Raw genomic sequence first — 19,521 nt, 5'->3', positions numbered from 1 at the left:
AAAAACCTGGAAAAACAATTAACATGACTCCAAGAGGGTGACCCCAGTGGCATAGCACCTCTGAGATACACCCTAATGCAGTGGTTCTCAGCCTTCCTAATGCAGCGAACCTTTAATATGGTTCCTCATGTTTTGGTGATCCCCCAACCATAAAATATTTTCACTGCTACCTCATAACTGTAATTTTGCTACTGTTATAAATTGGATGACCCCTGTGAAAGGGTCGTTAGATCCCCAAAGGGGTTGTGACCCACAAGTTGAGAAACGCTGCCCTAATGTGAACAAGCATAAACAAATTAAATCAATGTCCATCATAGGTTTGCCAGAATAATACATATCTGAATATAGCCTAGAGGGTGTTGATGTAGCAAGACCTTTTTTGCCCCCCCTTCCAATAGTTCAACAGTCTTGGTACAGCTGTCTTCCTCTTCCTCAAACACCATGTACTTTCCAACTTATGTCCTCAGGTTAAAAATGTGTCTGAAGTAGAGTCCAGTTCACCCAGTGGAATGCCCACATCACATCTCACTGATGCAGTCTCTGGAGCATGCTGCGTACCTTGAAGATGCAGGATTCAGTGTCCCAGTGTTTCATAGCACCTGGCCTGGGTCCCCAGGATATCTACACCCTCCTGAGTTCAATGTGACCCATTTCTTACATGTCACCAAAGACACCCCCAGACCTAGTGTCCTCAAAAGCATCCTCAGTCATTCTTCCCCCGACCTGGAGGTCAATCCTCCCTCTTTCCCTACCAACAGGCATGCATTTGTGTTATTCCAGTTGACGACACAATTTTTAAAAAATCATTTTATTGGGGACTCGTACAACTCTTATCACAATCCATACTTACATTCATTGTGTCAAGCACATTTGTACATTTGTTGCCAGCATCATTCTCAAAACATTTGCTTTCTACTTGAGCCCTTGGCATCAGCTCCTCATTTTCCCCTCCCTCCCCACTCCCCGCTCCCTCATGAACCCTTGATAATTTATAAATTATTATTATTTTGTCATACCTTATTCTGTCCGACATCTCACTTCACCCACTTTTCTGTTGTCTGTGCCCCAGAGAGGAGTTTATACGTAGATCCTTGTAATCGGTTCTCCCTTTCTACGCAACATTCGCTCCATCCACCCTCCCGATATCACCATTCCTGCCACTGGTCCTGAAGAGTTCATCTATCCTGGATTCCCTGTATTTCCAGTTGTTATCTGTACCATTGTACATCCTCTAGTTTAGCCAGATTTGGAAGGTAGAAGTGGGATGATGATAGTAGGAGAAGGAAGCATTTAAGAACTTGAGGAAAGTTGTATGTATCATCGTTGCTACACTGCACCCTAACTGCTCGTCTCCTGTCCATGACCCTCCTGTAAGGGGATGTCCAGTTGCCTACAGATGGGCTTTGGTTCCCCAATCTGCACTCCCCCGCATTCACAATGATATGATTATTTTGTTCTTTGATGTCTGATCCCTGATCCCTTTGGCACCTTGTGATCACACTGGCTAGTATACTTCTTCCATGTGGGCTTTGTTGCTTTTGAGTTTGTTTACCTTCAAGCCTTTAAGACCCCAGACACTATATATTTTGATAGCTGAGCACCATCAGCTTTCTTCTCCACATTTGCTTATGCACCTATTTGTCTTCAGAGATCATGTCGGGAAGGTGAGTATCATGGCATCCCAGTTTAATAGAACAAAGTATTTTTGCTTTGAGGGAGTACTTGAGTAGAGGCCCAATGTTCATCTGCTACCTTAATACTAAACCAATAAATATGTGGACATAGATCTATTTCTCCATCATCATATATAAATATATTTACATAGGTACATGCCTATATTTAGACCTCTATAAATGCCCTTTGCCTCCTAGTTCTTTCCTCTATTTCCTTTTACTTTCCTCTTGTCCCACTCATGTTCAGCCTTCATTTGCGTTTCAGTAATTCCTCTCAGTTTCGTTGCCCTTGATCAAGTCCTACCAGGCCTCTTACACCATCCTCGCCACTGATTTTGAATCACTTGTTGTTCCTTTTTCCCTGGGGTTTGTTAACACTACTTACTTTCCACCACCGCCTCCTGTCTCATGTCCTGGAACCATCAGTCCTGTTGTTATCTCCTCTAGATTATTTATCCAGCCTATCTTATCTAGATAGACTTGCAGAGGTAATAATATACACAAAAACAAGACAGAGCAAAACAAAGCAACAAAAGAAAATAAAACAACAAAAACCAATGATTAGCATAGGGTGGGTCCTACTTGCTGTTCACAGGGCATTGTGGCAGTGAAGCACCCGCAGCCTGAGCAGTGTGTAGTTGACACGCCCAGCTGTGCCTCCTCCCTGAGACTCCTTGAATGTCTTCAGCTCAAAGCAAGGGCCAACCTGACTTAAGCTCTCCCCAGATGACCAAGCAGCCAGACTACAACCTCAAGAAAATTGAGAACAAAGAACCCACCATAGCCATGCATCCCAATGAACTCTTAGTCCTGCAAGCTTCCAAGAAGGCTCTGGTCCTGGTCATGCAGGTGGAAGAGCAGGCCAGTACGAAATCAGCAGCAAGAAATCGCCCCAGTAATGACTGCAAATAAATTAGAAAATAATGGAAGTTTCCCACAAACTTTTTGAAGCCCCCTTGTATATCTGTCACACAACTTTTGCCTGTTCAGTTATCACAAGTTTAAACCTTCTGACAGCACTTACAAGAATCTGCTTGCAAGCTAACATTCCATGATCCATATAACCACCCCCCACTTTCTTTATACTGACCCTAGTAACCACTAATAAACTTTGATATCTATAAAAACAAACAAACAATGATTTTTTAAAACCCTGTAAATAGTTCAAGGTCTGTTTGTTGACATTTAGGGGTGTTTTCAGGTCGAGTTTGATGGGGTGCCACGCCCTGTCCCCAAAGTCTATTTTTGGTACTCTGGTCTTCCTTACTCTGTTCCCCTTGCTGTTGCATGTTCTTAGTGTTTTGCCTCATCGGTGTGGTGGTTTCAGATCAGGCACAATTCCCACACTGTCTCCAGTGGACAACACAATTTTTTGGGGGGGGGAGGAGGGATTGGTTTTTTTCAATCATTTTATAGAGGGCTCATACAACTCTTATTACAATCTATAAATACATCAATTGTTTAAAGCACATTTATACATTCGCTGCCCTCAACACTCTGAAAACATTTGCTCTTCACTTAAGCCCTTGGCATCAGCTCCTCATTTTTCTCCTCCCTCCCGCTCCCTCCTCCCTCATGAACCCTTGATAATTTATAAATTATTAGTTTATCATATCTTACACTGTCTGGCATCTCCCTTCACCCACTTTTCTGGGACAAAACAATTTTTGTAGATCTTCTCTTATCAATCTTTTTATCTGCCTTGGGAAATATGCTAAGTGGGTTTGATTTTTTTTTCTGAACAAAACAGTGATTATTCTCTTGAAACTATTTTTACTCAGCAATTTATGATTTCATTACCCATAGCCACATAAAAAACCATCCCAAAGCTTAAGCCTACCATTTTATTGTCTCTCAGGAGTCTGTGAGGTGATTGGGTTCTGCTGAGCGGTTCTTTCACCCCATATGAAGTTTCCTGGAGCTATCATTGTTTGGGAGCTCCATTGGGCTGGCATTCTAGATGTCTCATTGGTTAATCACCATCTTTACAAATGTTGCCTTGCTGAATTCTTAGGGACACAATTTTAATAGTCTAATGGTTCATTTGTTTAGAAGAAAATTGTGTAGCTGTATTTTACTCTGATTTCCATGCTATCAGAACCTAAGAGACTTCAGTGTATTCTTTTTGGCTCTCTGTCATCTGTAGCTGGGCAGCATGTGTATTATTCCTTATCTTTCCCCATTTCTTCTTCATCAGTCAGGTAGGATCCTGTATAAGCTGAGATGCATTATGATTAGATTTTGATTTTGATTGAAATGCACAAAGGAAGAAGAAAATTAAGAAGGTATTATAAATAGAGTCCAGTTTCCTGGGGCAGACAATACTAGAGACTTAGGGAAAAATGTTACACTTTTACTGATGTAGACACAAGGTGGGGGGAAATGAAAGACCAAGAGAAAGCCAAACAACAACAAACACTCAACCCTTTAAGTTACACAGAAATGTAAATATTTTTCCAAAGTTAAACAAATAAATCAAACCTATTGCCATTGAGTCATTCCAGCTCCTAAAACCTCAAACCCAAACTCATTCCCATCAATGCTGACTCATAGTGAGCTTATAGGACTGGGTAGAACTGCCCCTATGGGTTTCTGAGACTGTAACTTTTTATGGGAGTAGAAAGCCTTGTCTTTCTCCAGAGACAGCTGCTCACAAACCTGTAATACCGTACTCACTACTCACCAAAGTAGGATGTAGAGCATTGTCTATGTGAACTAAATTATGCAGCTGACCCTGGTGAACCTCTCAGGCCCAGTACCACCTTCCCTCAACACATTTGTTTATGTCTAAGATAAATACAAATATTCTCTGTCAAATTTACATATGTATTTTTGAGTAGATTCCACTCTCCCTCCCATACCCCTTCAGCCTAAATAGCTATCCATGCATTTAGTCATATATTATTGTAGGATTGTGTATGTAGCAGCATTTACCTCTGCTGGCTTTAACTCACAGAACACTTCCCTTCCCTTTTTTTTGTGCCAACCTCCCTCTTCTTCACTCAAGTTAACAGGTATACACCTACTTGACTTCCTGCCCATTGGGAAGTTCCTTAACTGTGCGATTCCAACTTTATTTTGGGACAGTATTTTTAAGCCCTCGGAAAGTGTTGGAGTGGGTGGGGGGGGAGTGAGGAGGAAGGGGAAAATGATCAGCAGATATTAAGGGCTCAAGTTGAAGGCAAATGTTTTGAGAATGTACATGTGTTCTTGACACAATGGATATGTGTATGGATTGTGATAAGAATTGTACGAGCCCCCAATAGAATGATTAAAAAAAGAAAAGAGTGCTGGAATGTGTAGAGTGTGTTAAAGAAATTAGGTGTTGCCCTATTCTCAGATTAAATTGAGTCTGGGGTCTTAAAGGCTTGTTTCCAAACCAGCAGCCATCTTGTGAGATGTCAACTAAGTCCACATGGAAGAAGCACACCAACATCAGTGGTCGAAGGATTGTAAATCATAGAACCCAAAACTGAAGGAGGGAATAGTATCAGAGCGTCAATTGTGAGATTCTGGTTTTCAGAAGGCTATGGATGACAGAGTGGAAGCCCAAGATACATTTTTGAGCTCTACACAGGCAATAAGCCTCCAATGCTCTGTCCATAATAAAAAGATAGGAATAAACTGGTTACCAAACAGAGTGCATTGGAAAGATGACTTTAGGAGATCAAAATGGTAGACCTGATTTGAATGGTTAAAACCTTGTCAGTTGATCGCCCCCTCTGATGCACATTAGGCCTGATCAGGTTTTCAACATTTTCTGTGATTTTTTTTCATGTTGGGGTTTATCGCAGATGTATTTTGTCATCAGGAGTAGCCCTCTTGAAATTTTGTTATGTATTTTTCTGTTTATTTTGTATATAAGCCCCAGAATTGATGAAACTATAGAGACTGCAAGTAGAATAAGGATTCTGGCAGTTACAGAGAGGAAGGGGGTAGTGAAGGGGAGCTGATAGCTAGGAGTTCAAGAAGAAAGATAATGTTTTGAAATGGATTGTGGTAGCAATAGTACAATACTGCTTGATGTGATTGATATATGTGTATTAACTCCCAATAAAATGGTTTTGAAAAATATAAAAATGCTGGAGACTTGGCGTTGATGCAGTTGCTTCTGAATGTTGTGCTCAGCTTCTCCTGTATGTCCGGTGGGGCCCTTTCCTTGAGAAAGGTAAAGGTAATGTAGAGAAGTATGGCTCCAGCCACTGTTTGGAGAGCTGTGTTACGCCTGCAGTGGTGACTTAGGTCAAGCAAACTAATCTGATTGGCTTGCCCATGTATACTTGCTCACTGATTAAAAATCGTATGTGGAAATAAGTAAGCCTTTAAGAACTAGAGGAAGGTTGTGAGTTTCATTGTGGCTAAACTGAACCCTGAGTGACTCATCTCCTCCCTACTACCCCTCTGCAAGGGATGTCCAGTTGTCTACAGATGGGCATTGGGTCCCCATCATGCACACCCTTCATTTACAATGATTCCCCCACCCCCTGCCTTTGTTGCTTGAAACCTGGTCCCCTCGGCCCTTCATGATCACACATGTTGGTGTACTGCTTCCATGTGAGCTTTGTTGCTTCTGGGCTAGATGGCCGCTTGTTTACTTTCAAGCCTTTAAGACCCCAGGTGCTATATCTCTCGATAGCCGGGCACCATCAGTCTGCTTCACCACACTTACTTATGAACACATTTATCTTCAGTGTTTATGTGGGGAAGGTGCTCACACAATGATGGTTTTTGTTCTTTGGTGTCTGCTATCTGATCCCTTCAACACCTCGTGTTCACACAAGCTTGTGTGCTTCTTCACTGTGGGCTTTGTTGCTTCTGAGCTAGATGGCTGCTTGTTTGCCTTCAAGCCTTTAAGACCCCAGACGCTATATCTTTTGATAGCCGGGCACCATCAGGTTTTTTCACCATGTTTGCTTATGCACACATCTGTCTTTAGCGATCATGTCAGGAAGGTGGGTATCATGGAATGACCGTTTAGCTGAGCAAGGTGCTCTTGTATTAAGGGAATGCGCATGAGGAGGCCCAAAGTCCACCTGTTACCCTACTATTAAACCTATAAATTCATGCACATAGGTCTATTTCCCCCATAATCATAAATATATTTATATATGTACATGTTTGTATTTAGGCTTCTATGTATGCCCTTTGCCTCCTACTCCTTTCCTCTATTTCCTTACACTTTCCTCCCGTCCTACTACCAGGTTCAGCCTACATTCTGGTTTCAATAATTCCTCTCAGTTACCTTGCCCTTGGTCACTCCCTACCAGTCCTCCCATCCCCTCCCTCCACTGGTTTTGAACCACTTGTTGTTCCCTTGTCCCTGGGTTGGCCAACACCTCTTCCCTTCCCCTACCTCCCACAAGCTCATGTCCCCCCAGGACCGTTGGTCCCATTATTTTCTTCTCATATTGTTTGTCTAGCTTATCTTATCTAGGTGGACCTGTAGATATAGTAATATGTGCATAAATTTTGGGATGGCTTTGACAGCACCAAAGTGGCACATAAGAACATGGCATCGATGGCAGCAACACCGACAAGCTAACAAACAAAAAAGCCACTCACATACAAAATTTAAAAGAAAAGTAAAAGAAGGAAAAAAAACCGACAAAAAGAAAAATAGTAATGCATTTGCTCGTTTCACAGAAGCGTTTTAAATGTCCTCGTGTGTATTCAGTAACATTTTATTTGCTAATTGGCTTAATTTTTGAATAAACTAGGCCATTAGGTGAGAACATAAAGTTTTTTTCCCATGACTTTCCTGACTTACCAAGATACTTTTAACACAGATACACATAACAGCTTCAAACATGGAAAGCATTGGGTTTTACGACAGTTCAAAACCACTAACTGCTCTCAGGGAGAAAGACAGAGCTTTCTACTCCCATAAAGGTTTATAGTCAGGGAAACCCACAGAGGCAGTTCGGCTTGATCCTCTATGGTCACTGTGAATCAGAATAGCAGTAAGTTTGGTTATTGGAAGTTAGTGAAGCAAAGCTGGAGTCTGCAGGCTCAGTGTTCCTCCTCCTTTCCTCGAGGCAATCTTCTTATTTGGGCAGCCCTGCCTCATCTTTCTTTTCAGGATTGGGGGGTGGTTTCAAACTGATGACTTTGTCATTAGCAGCCCAATGGGGAACTACTACCACGACAGTCAACTTCTATTAGCAATTACTGTGTGCTAGATACGGTTCAAGCCCTGGTGACACAGTGGCCTGTGAGTCGAGTTGCTAACCACAAGGCAGCAATTTGAAACCAGCAACTGCTCTAGAGGAGAAAAATGAGGCTTTTTACTCTTGTAAAGTTTTATAATCTTGGAAACTCACAGGGTCAATTCTACCCTGCTGTACAGGGTCGCCATAAGTGAGAATTGATTCAAAAGCAGTGAACTTGGTTTTTTGAGATGAGGTTCAGGAGCCCCAGTGGCTTAGTGTGTTACACATTGGGCTGCTAACCACAAAATCGGCAGTTTGAAACCACTATCCACTCGGAAGGGGAAAGACTGTCTACTCCAATACATACTTAAACAGTCTTGGACACCCATGGGGAAGTTCTACTTTGTCTTGTAGGCTCACTGAGTCAGACTTGGCCTGATGACAGCGAATGAGATGCACTTCTAAGCACTTCTCCTGTCTTAACGAGTGAGATCATTAGAATAATCCTGAGGACAGTGAGACACACGCAGATTCTTATAGTTCCTCATAAGTAGAACTAGGAAAAAAATGGAACCGAGAACAGATGCTGGCATATGTTTCAGGGCTTATTTTCCTAATACCACACTCACCTGTTTCAGGGTAGCAAAATTCCTGTTACATAGTAGTTGTTTTAACAATTTTTCACTGACTGAATAAAGAAAGGTGGAAGTATATAAAATGATCCTATGTATACTTCTCTTAAAATGAGATTTGAGCTCATTTTCTGTTTCAAACTTACTGGTTTCAAAGGGCCCCATGTAAAAGTATGTTACTAAGGAATTTAGCATATGACAAAGATAGCCTTTCAAAATACTAGGAAATAGATTATTCAGTGAAGGGAAGAACTGGTTAACCCTAAACAAGAAAAACTATTCTTTGACTTTCTCCTTCTTATTCAGAATTAGCTCAACATCAGATTTGGTTCACATCAAAAAGCAATGCCAAATGGATGAACTTAAAATTTTAATATGCTGTTGCTACTGTTAGGTGCAATCTATTTGGTTTTGACTTATAGCAACCCTACATATAAGAGTTCAACACTGCCTGGTCCTGCACCATCCTCACCATTGCTCCTAGGTTTGATTCCATTGTTGCAGCCACTGTGTCAGTCCATCTCCTTGAAAGTATTATTTTCTCCCACTGGGCCTCGACTTTACAAGCAGGATGTATTGATGAATTTCTCCAGGGACTGGCTTGTCCTGATAACATAGTCAAGGGACATGACACCAAGTCTTACCATCCTTCTGTTTGTACATGTATCAAAACAGATTTGTGCCTCCTTTTGGCAGCCTATGCTATATATTTAGTTCTGACTCTGACAACCTAATGTACAACATAATGAAACAATGTCTGGTCTTCAATCCTCACGATTGTTGTTAGGTTTGGGATCATTGTTCCAGTCCCTGGGTCAATCCATCTAGTTTTACTCTTTTTCTCTGGTTCTCTGCTTGATTAAGCATGATGCCTTTTCTAGGGAGTGGTCTCTCCTAATAGTATGCCCAATGTGAAATGAAGTCTTGCCATCCTTGCTTCTAAGGAGCATTCTCGTTGTGTTTCACAATAGACATTTGATTCTTCTTCTGGAAGTTCATGATACTTGCAATATTGTCCACCAACACGAATTCAAATGTATATAAGGTAACTGAAAATATCTTGGCTTGGGTCAGGTGCCCCTTAGTCTTTCTTTTTTACCAACTTTTACATTTCCGTCACTAGTAATTATCAGTGTGCCTTGATTGCATGTTTAATCAATTTTAGACCGTCAATCCCCCCAAAAAACTAATCTTGTTGCCATCAAGTTGATTCCAGCTCATAATGACCCTAAGGGATAGAGTAGAATTGTTGCTTTGAGTTTCTGAGGGTATAAATCTTTCCTGGAACAGATACCTCATCTTTCTTTCTCAGAGGAGCTGGTGGGTTCAAACTGCTGACCTTGTAGTTAGCAGACCAACTTGTAATCCACTATGCCATCAGGGCTCCTGCTTTAGACCGTTGAAGTTGGTAAAAATGTTCAGTTTTTTTCTTTGTTGGCATCAGTCATTGGTGTGTAAATTTGAATAATAGTGATACTAATGACCTTCCTCATAGGTATACAGTAATAATCCATCACAGCATTGTATGGCAAGATATATCTTGAAACATTTTTTTTGATGTTGAGTGTGATGCCATTCTAATTCATTCTGTCATTCTTAACAGATTGTCTGATTCATAATGGTCAATGTCAGTCCATTTCAGCTCATAGATATCTAGAATACTGATCCTTATTGGTTCCATTTCATTTTTGACAGCTCCCAGTTTTTCTAGACTCATCCTTCGTACATCCATGTTTGGCTAATTAAAGGCCATTTGCAGCCTTTTCTTCTCATTTTGAGTTATGCCCATCAGCAAAAGAAGGTTCTGAAAGCTTTGCTCCATCCATGTCATTAATGCTAATGTTACTTTGAGGGGCCATCTCTTTCCTAATGGTATTTTGAGTGCTATCTAACCTGAACGGGTCATCTTCTGGCAGAGTTTCAAACAATGTTCTGCTGCCATTCATAAGTTTGTTCCATGGCCATTTTACTCAGAAGTGGATTGCCACGTCCTCTGTCCTAGTCTGTGTTAGTCTGGAAGCTCCCCTGAAACCTGTCCCTGATGGGTAACCCTGTAACATGGTATATATCTCTGGCAAAGCTCCTAGCATCACGCCAGCATGCATGCATCACACCAGCATGCATGCATCACACCAGCATGCGTGCATCACACCAGCATGCGTGCATCACACCAGCATGCACACCACAGTGTGACCAAATGACAGAGCAGTGGTGGAATTTAACTATGAAACCATATGTATATTGGAAGAAAACATGGATAAATGTTTCTAAACTTAGAGTAGGGAAGTGCCTAATTGTAAACAAAATTCAAAAATAATTAAAGAAAAAAAGTGACAGATTCGAGTATTTAAAAAACCAAGAAAAATGGGCAAAATTTCCATATGAAAAGAAAAACAGAGCCGGTCGGTCCCGGAGAGGAGAAAGGAGGGGACCGGAAGGAGCCGCTGGTGCTGCGGGAAGTGGCAGAAGCGGGAGGCAGGGACCCACCTGGAAGCGCTGTGGCGCCTCTGTCGAGCTTCCTGCAGCAGCGGCGACCAGAGCGAGTGCCGCGGCGGGGCCGGAGAAGGGCCGGCGCGGCGGTGTCTCCTCGAGCGGCCCGTGGCTTCCCGCCGCCCGCAGAAGATATCAAGTTGTGCTAATACAACCATATAAATAATACTTGAAGTCTCAGTGTAACAAGGACATTTACAATGATGACTTATAAATGCAAACTCTTGGGAGTCAAATACTAGGTGAAACACTCATAACAAGACATGGATTTAAGAGGTTCTAGTCTTATTCATGGCAGAAGCTGAAACCCTGATGCTTAAGCTTTTTTAGATCATAGCTCCAACTCCTTCAGGATATAGAGAAAAGAGATATTTCCACAATGAATAGATCTTTGGTTGTACAGCAGTCAAATCAGAGGCAGAAAGTGGTTGCCTGGCGCGGAGGAGAAAAGAGAATGGGATTGACTACTTAATAGATGGATACGGGTCTTCCTTTGGGGAAGATGGAAATTTTCTGGCTTAAGAGTGGTGATAATTGAAGAACATCATGAATGTACTAGATGCCATTGAATTGTATCTTTTCAAAATTATTAAATAGTATTTGCAATCCTCAGCTTCATGTCAACCATGAATTTGCTATCAGAGGCTGTTACAGACAGTCCTCGAGGCTCAGCGTTCTCAAGCAGTTCAAGACCTTGAAAGTTTAGGCAGACACTAGAGGGACGCATTAAAAAATCCGATTGGATTTGTGGAAAAACTCCTGAAGAAGGCTGATATAGGGCTTCCATATCCACAGAGAGTTCTTCAGTTACCTGACATTTCTTGGGACCAATATACCAATAGTCTTGGGAATTTTGAAAGAGAATTTAAAAACCGTAAAAGACATACTAGGAGAGTTAAACTAGTTTTCGATAAAGTAAGTTTACCTGCTAGACCAAAAAGTCCTTTAGATTCTAAGAAGGATGGGGATTCCCTTTCTTACTCTATGTTGCCTTTGAGTGATGGTCCAGAAGGCTCCAACAGTTGTCTCCAAATGATAAGGGGACGCCTCTGCGATGATACCAAACCTGAAACATTTAACCAGTTATGGACTATAGACGAGCAGAAAAAACTTGAACAGTTACTCTTGACATACCCCCCTGAAGAAGTAGAATCTCGGCGCTGGCAGAAGATCGCAGATGAATTGGGCAATAGGACAGCAAAACAGGTCGCCAGCCGAGTGCAAAAGTACTTCATAAAGCTCACGAAGGCTGGCATCCCGGTCCCCGGAAGAACGCCAAACTTACACATGTGCTCCAAAAAGTCTTCAACAAGCAGACGACAGCACCCCCTTAATAAACATCTCTTTAAACCTTCCACTTTCATGACTTCCCATGAACCTCCAGTTCACATGGATGAAGATGATGACCGATCCTGTTTTCATGGCCACATGAGCGCTGCTGTTGAGGAGGCATCTGATGAAGAAAGTATTCCTATTGTGTTTAGAAATTTACCTGAATATAAGGAACTATTACAGTCTAAAAAATTTAAAAAGCAAAAACTTCAACAGATGCAAGCAGAAAATGGATTTGTACAACATGTGGGCTTTAAGTGTGATAACTGCGGCATAGAACCCATCCAGGGCATTCGGTGGCACTGCCAGGACTGCCCTCCAGAAATGTCTTTGGATTTCTGTGATACTTGTTCTGACTGCCTACATGAAACAGATATTCACAAGGAAGATCACCCATTAGAACCTGTTTGTAGGTCAGAGACATTCTTAGACAGAGACTACTGTGTGTCCCAGGACACCAGTTATAATTACCTTGACCCAAACTACTTTCCAGCAAACAGATGACATGGAGGAACCCATTGTTTATTAGTCCTCTTCGACACATAGCAATGGTCTCATTGTTAAGTATGTGCACCGTCTGGAAAGATTCTCTGCTTTCCCTGAAATGACACTCAGCATGACAGCTTCCTGAGTGTTCTCGTCAAGTACAACTCTGCACCGATGCGGCTCCAGCACACTGCTCAGCAGCTGAACATCCCTGGTGAGCAAAGGGTTTCCCTGGTGAGGATTGCCCCCCCCCCCTGCAGCCTTTGCAGGTGGTGCTCTTAAATGGGTGAGATGGGAATGCGAGCACACATTAAAGAGAGGAAAGTCCAAAGGTTTCAAAGAACTTGGTCATGAATCCGATAGCGAGAAGACAACGTATTTATATAAAACAGTTTAGTAGCTTTCAGTTTGTTGTGAAAATAGTTTTCAGCACAGAAACTGACTTCTTAGACAGTTTTAACCAATGATGGTATTTGCTTCTAGGATACACTTATAAGAACTCACGGTCCCAGTGGTGGCCACTACGGCCTTTCCTAAATCGGAGCTGCTTCACCATATTGATGTCTAATTTCTTTTAACCACATGAACTGTCCTTATTACCAACAGGGAAGCACTACCAGCGGCCGCTGTGGCACTGCCTCCTTAACCAGCTCATGGTGTGTGAATGTTATGAAATTATCACTGTTATATTTTTTAAATGTAATGTTATATAAGATGATCATGTGATGTGTGCAAACTATGGTGAGAAGTGCCAGTGGTAGTAACTGTGTAAAGTCTCTAATTCACAACATTAATTCTTTTAAAGTACACAGCCTTCTGCCTCTGTATTTGGAGTTGTTGGTACAACTCATCAAAGAAAACTGCCTAATATAAAAATCATATATATGGTAATAATTTCCCTCTTTGTAGTCTGCACAAGATCCATAAAAGATTGTATTTTTATTACTATTTAAACAAGTGATTGACTTTAGTCTGCGTAGTGAGCCAGAGTTCACATGCATTCTTTTATACTGCTGGGTTTTGTTGTGCATCATTTAAAACATTTTGTATGTTTCTTCTTATCTGTGTATGCAGTATGTTCTTGAATAATGTTCATTTGTCAGGAGGAGAACTGTGAGAAATAAACTATGTGGAATACTGTCTGTTTATATTTTAAAAAAAAGAAAAACAAAAAAGAAAACTGTATCCACATGAAAGACAAAATGTTAGTTTTCCTTAATATACAAAGGGGTCTTGCAAATCAATATTAACATTGTAATTTTAAAATGGGAAAAGAGTATGAAGAAGGTAGCTCACCAAAATGAGCAAATGACAAGTAAATGAAAAGATTTGTACTTACTTATTTATACTAATAATTACAGAAGTATATTTAAAAATATATTAATGAGGTTTCTAAAGAATAAACTGTTTACTCTGTGTGTGATTGTTTGGGAAAGCATGCATTGTCATACAACTTGGAAGATAAAAATATTACAAGCAATTTGGAAGTCAATGTGGTAAGCTCTCTCAAAAATTTATTATAGCTAGTTTAACTTACAGAAGAGTTGCAAGTCCTTGTATACCCTTCACCCAGATGATCCTTATGTTGCCATCTTACATGACCATCAAATTTCTCAAAATTAAGGAAATCATGTTGACCTTATCTTATGGGCCCCAAGCCCTAAAAGCCCATCCACTGCTACTGAGTTGATTCTCAGTAGAGATGCCGTTAGGGTTGTTGAAACTAAATCATCAAAGGGGCCTCCCACAGAGCAGGGGTGCATAACTGGAGCATCTCCAGAGCTCTTGGTATTAGCCATTATGTAGAACTTATCTGAGTTTTACCAGGTCTTCCAGTGTCAGCTGACTCCTGGTTAGATCCGAAGACCTAACATTGCATTCAGGGTCATCTCTGTAGTTGCATAAGCTGTGACGGTCTGTCCTTGGTTTTCACGGTCTTGACATGCTAGAAAGAATGCTGGTCAGGTTGTTTGTAGAATATAGCCTTTGATTTGCTCTCAGGATTTGGAGGTTGTGCCTTATTGAGGAAACCACTGTTGCTGTCTCCCCTTTCTGTGGGGTACAGTAATATTGATATGCCTCATTACTAATGATTGTAGCCTTAATCTATCTACCAGGGTTCTCCACTGTACTCATTATATTTACACCCCCCCCCCCCGCCGTGTAATTGTTCACTATTTTGTAGGAGAAAAGTGGTATCAATTTTGACTCAGCAATTACACTTATGGGAATTTATCCCACATATATACTGTCCATGATGTGCTTCCTCACCTGCAAATGGGCCCCACAGTGCTATCCCCTGACCCTCCACTGCTCCCATGGGAGGATGTTCTCAGTTTAAAGCGTATGAACTTGGTCTCATGCAGCTTCACTTCCCTGTTGGTTTTCATTCGTTTCCCAACCCCTTGGGGCCAGATGTGTTTTGAAATTCTAAATTGTTTTTAAACATTCAGAAGATAATATGTATTTATTGTGTATTATGGGACACCCCCAGGGTTACCTGTGTGAAGACCCCATAGTCAAGCATGATTCCATCTGCAGTGAAATATGACTGTTCATATGAAGGGAGTAAGATTAAATAAACTTCAGGTTCAGAGTCAGCTTTGATCTGAGGCCAGGTAAGGCTTTGGTATAGGGTGTGTTGCTGAAATATTGAGAAACTCGGTATTCTTTGGGGTTTTTAGAACATTCTGGATTTCAGATTTGTGGATAAGGTGTCATGCACCCAGATTCAAGTGTATAAACACAGGCAGTTTGTGGCACGTGGCACCTGTATTGGTAGTCAGCCCAGAAAAGTTTGAATGGCCTCCCTAGAATTGGTTAAATGGCCCACAATGGAGTACTATTCAGTGAGTCATATGCGCTACTAGGGAAAGGAGAGCAAGATGTATTACTCAGGGAGTCTCACGACATTTGTAGAACAATGTGAATAGCGTCATCTTGTGTGAATTAATATAGCATAACATCTCAAACATCCAGAATAGTGGCCATATGTGAAAATCAATTAGGGAGATTAAAAAATATCAACTGCCTAGGTCCCCCTGTAAAACGGTTGAATTAGAAATGCAGAGGTGGGATCCAGACATTGGGTTTTTAAAGTGTCACAGAGTTATCAGAAAAGATCTGTCCCTGGCAGAGGACATCATGTTTGGTGAAGTGGAGTGGCAGTGAAAAGCAGAAAGACCCTTGATGAGATGGATTGGCACAATGGCTGCAGTGATGGCCTCGAGCATTGCAGTGTGTGAGGACGGGGCAGGGTTTTATTCCGTTGCACACGGATCACTATGAGTTGGAATGGACTTGATGCTGATGTTCATGGAGGGTTGAACACAGCTGGGTGGAAGATTTCAAACTCTCTTACTGGCACTGAGTCCATGCCAGCTCTTAGTGACCCAATAGGACTGGGCAGAACTGCCCCATAGGTTTCGAAAACTAAATCTTTATGGGACTGGTTTCAAACTTCTAATCTTTTGGTCAGCAGCCCAACACATAGCTACCACACCACCAGGATTCACTGTGGAAGGGCTCAGACCTTAGAAAATATTAGTAGAGGTACATGTCACTTAGCATCCACTATATGTTCTCTGAAACAGGACAGACGTGATATGGACGTTGTGCGGACATCATAATGAAACCTCATGAGAGCCTGCTTCTAGCTGTCCTTGTCACAGATGCTGGTGGAGGCTGGAGGAATGGCTTGGCAGTTGGGAGAGCAGACAGAGGAGCTGAGTGAGAGGAAGCAGGTGGGAGGGAATGGAACACACCAAGCCTTTTGCTGTTCTGACCACCTGAGCAGCCTGGAGGCCCCAGCCCCCATTGCCTCGGCCTGCTTGCCAGACAACGCTTGAGAACCTGTGAGGAGAACCTTGCCCTCTGTCCCACCTGCCTGTATCCATGTGGTCTCTAAAGCCCTTAGTGGAGAGAATAAACAAAAAGCTGTTTCCCCTATACCAAAAAAAGAGGAATCTGTGGGAACAGACATTGCCCAAACGGGCGTTCCAGTGATACATAACTGTATATTATCTCGGGATTCAGAAGAGAGAGACAGTTTTGTACTTTTTCCTATGGTGTGTGAATTTCCCCTAAATTACATCTAGTACTTTTATATTTTTAAAAGGTTTTAAAAAAAAGACTTGTGAACAAGACCAGATATGACAGGGTGGTGGAGATATGCTTTCGGAGCAGTATTCTTTATGGGTATGTACAGGGCTTGCTGTTTTCAGCTGCCAAGTAAATATAAAACCCGTTTTCCTCATTCATCCTGGGAGACCAGAAGCGGACGAAGGAGCCGCCCAGTTGAGGTGGGGTATGGTCATCAGCTCTACCTGAAGTAATTCTTACGTGGTTAATTTTAGAGGATTCAACTAGATTGATGATTTATCTGTAGAGGCTCATAAAGTAGCTAGGACATAACTAGTATTAGGAAGGGTAGGTTCTGATGACCACTTAAGTCTAAACACCACAGAGTGAAAACTAGCTCTGTTAGCTGTGGTGTGGAACATTCTCAAGAACTTTTTCTGAAAGGTGAGCAAGAGCCCCGAGCGGTTGTTGACAAAGACCTGCCACCAGGAAATGGCTTCTCTGTCCGAACTTGCCTCCTCTTCCTCACAGACCATCGAAGATGGGGAATTTTCTCTTGCAGTGAGGCCGTCCTCACTCCGAGAGGGCGCTGTTTGTTTGCTCAGGCAGAAGCCAGTTGGAAGGAGTACATTTTCCTTGCGCTTGACAACTGAAGCTCGTATTCAATCAGAGAAAGTTTTGAGTTGCTGCAAATGAACCGCCTACAAACAGTTGCAGGTTGGACACAAGTGGCTCAGAAGACAAGCCTTGTGAGCTACTTCTGAAAAATCGGTCATTCAAAACCTACAGGGCACAGCTCTCTTGATGTCCATGAGACCCCTGGGAGCGAGAATTGATTCGAAGGCAACTGTTGGTTTGGGTTTTTTTTTTTTCTCTTTCTTGCATTTGATGGTGGTGCTGGACCTAGCCCACTTCCTAGAAGGTGGTAATAGTGTTGGGCATACTTGTTTGTTTTTACTTGGCAGATTCTTGCCTCAGCCCATGAGATGATGGGACTGGGAAACGGGCGTCGGACCATGAAGTCACCGCCGCTCGTGCTGGCCGCCCTGGTGGCCTGCATCATCGTCTTGGGCTTCAACTACTGGATCGCAAGCTCCCGGAGCGTGGATCTCAAGGTGTGTGTGTTGTGGGTATGGGGGGAGAGGAGTTAGAAGAGTTTCATTTTTACAGAGAAATTTCAACATTGGTACAAAGTTCCTTTATATGCCTAGTGTTTAATGATATTAACTAAAGTTCAGATTTTCTTAGTTTTAACCTTGCCTTTTTTTGTTAGCTGCCATCAAGTTGGTTCTGATTTATAGCGACCCTGTATGTTGTTGTTGTTAGGAGCCATCCAGTCGATTCTGAATCATAGTGCCCCTATATACAACAGAACTAAACACTATCCGGTCCTGCGCCATCCTCACAATTATGTCTATGTTTGCTATAGCCACTGTGACATCTTGTTAAGGATCTTACTCTCTTTCACTCCCGCTCTACTTTACCAAGCATGATGTTCTTTTCCAAGGACAGGTTTCTCCTGATAACATGTTCTAAAGTACATGAGACAAAGTCTTGCCATCCTTGTGTCTAAGAAGCATTTCCAACAGATTTGTTTCATTAGTTTTTACCTAACATAATTAGTTGTACCTTATGTTCTTATTTTGGATTGACACGGTGACTATAACAGTGGGCTCAAATATAACAATTATGAGGATGGTGCAGGACCGAACAGTGTTTCCTTCTGTTGCTATGAGTTGGACCCAACTTGAACCTACGAACAACAATACTCTTTTTATACTCCAAGAGCCTATCTGAGATGCTTTTTTGCCTGTTTTTTCACCTGTCTGATGTCAGTATTTAAGGTTGCTCTACAGTGAGTCCAAGTGGTTTGTTGCTTATTTTCACGGAGATCTCACTGCAATGGTGTGCACATGCTATAAGGTGATAACACACACACAACACACACACACTCCCTACCACTCCCACCTCCACCACCACAACCACCACCCCCTGTGATGTGTGAACCAAGCTCTGAGCCTGGCTCTCCACACCTTCAGCTGTGCTCTTGGGTGGGAGAGTACCTTTGTGACACCCACTTGTGACTTTTCAGGATGGCTGCCATAGTCAGCAGGTTCCAGTCAAGTCATTTGGGCTGGTTCTGGAAGAGAGCTTGGCTTCATGTTGACCACAGCCCACCTCCTGATTCTGGATAGCAAAGGATGGTGTTGGAAGTGTGTTTGAGTCATGGGTCTGAGGGCTATGTATATAAAAGCACCCATCTTTCGCATCATCCTTCAATGGTAATGATATTGTTTTCCCACTTACTGTTATCCATCTTCCTTTGTTCATCAACTTTCCTTTGTTGACTTCTGCAGGTGAGCAAACTGAGGCACAGAGAGGTTAGCACAGGTGGGGCTGGGCTACAAACCAACTCTTTCTGACGGCAGAGCTTGCACCCTCAGAGCCAGGAAACGTCTCCTCCTCCACCAAGCATTATTATTATTCTGACCTGGTCTCGTACCTGCTTTCTCAGGGTAGGAGACCTATGTCTCAGCATCCATCAGAGCCTCTCTTCTCTGTGCAGATGGGGCGTTGGGGCCTGGTGCGGGCGAGCAGAATCTATTTTCAGGAGTACATGTTATCTGTTAAAAGGTTGTCAGATGTCTTGCTAGCCAGGAAAAGAACTAAATACCTGCA

General features: G+C 42.2%; 1 protein-coding gene and 1 pseudogene across 1 annotated transcript in view; both read left to right on the top strand.

Moving 5' to 3' along the window:
* GOLM1 (golgi membrane protein 1) overlaps positions 1-19,521 on the top strand; it is a 93,708-nt gene that overhangs the window by 8,202 nt on the left and 65,985 nt on the right. Inside the window, exon 2 of the mRNA XM_075549864.1 lies at positions 17,808-17,957. Within this exon, the coding sequence (XP_075405979.1) occupies positions 17,829-17,957 (129 nt within the window). The 5' untranslated portion in view covers positions 17,808-17,828. The remainder of the gene's footprint in view (positions 1-17,807; positions 17,958-19,521) is intronic.
* Positions 11,491-12,907, top strand: LOC142449234 (ZZ-type zinc finger-containing protein 3 pseudogene; annotated as a pseudogene).

This window comes from Tenrec ecaudatus, chromosome 5 (assembly GCF_050624435.1).
Source record: "Tenrec ecaudatus isolate mTenEca1 chromosome 5, mTenEca1.hap1, whole genome shotgun sequence".
Taxonomy (NCBI): Eukaryota; Metazoa; Chordata; class Mammalia; order Afrosoricida; family Tenrecidae; genus Tenrec; species Tenrec ecaudatus.
Note: the sequence above shows the minus strand (reverse complement) of the source record. Positions and strands in the feature narration are given on the sequence as shown.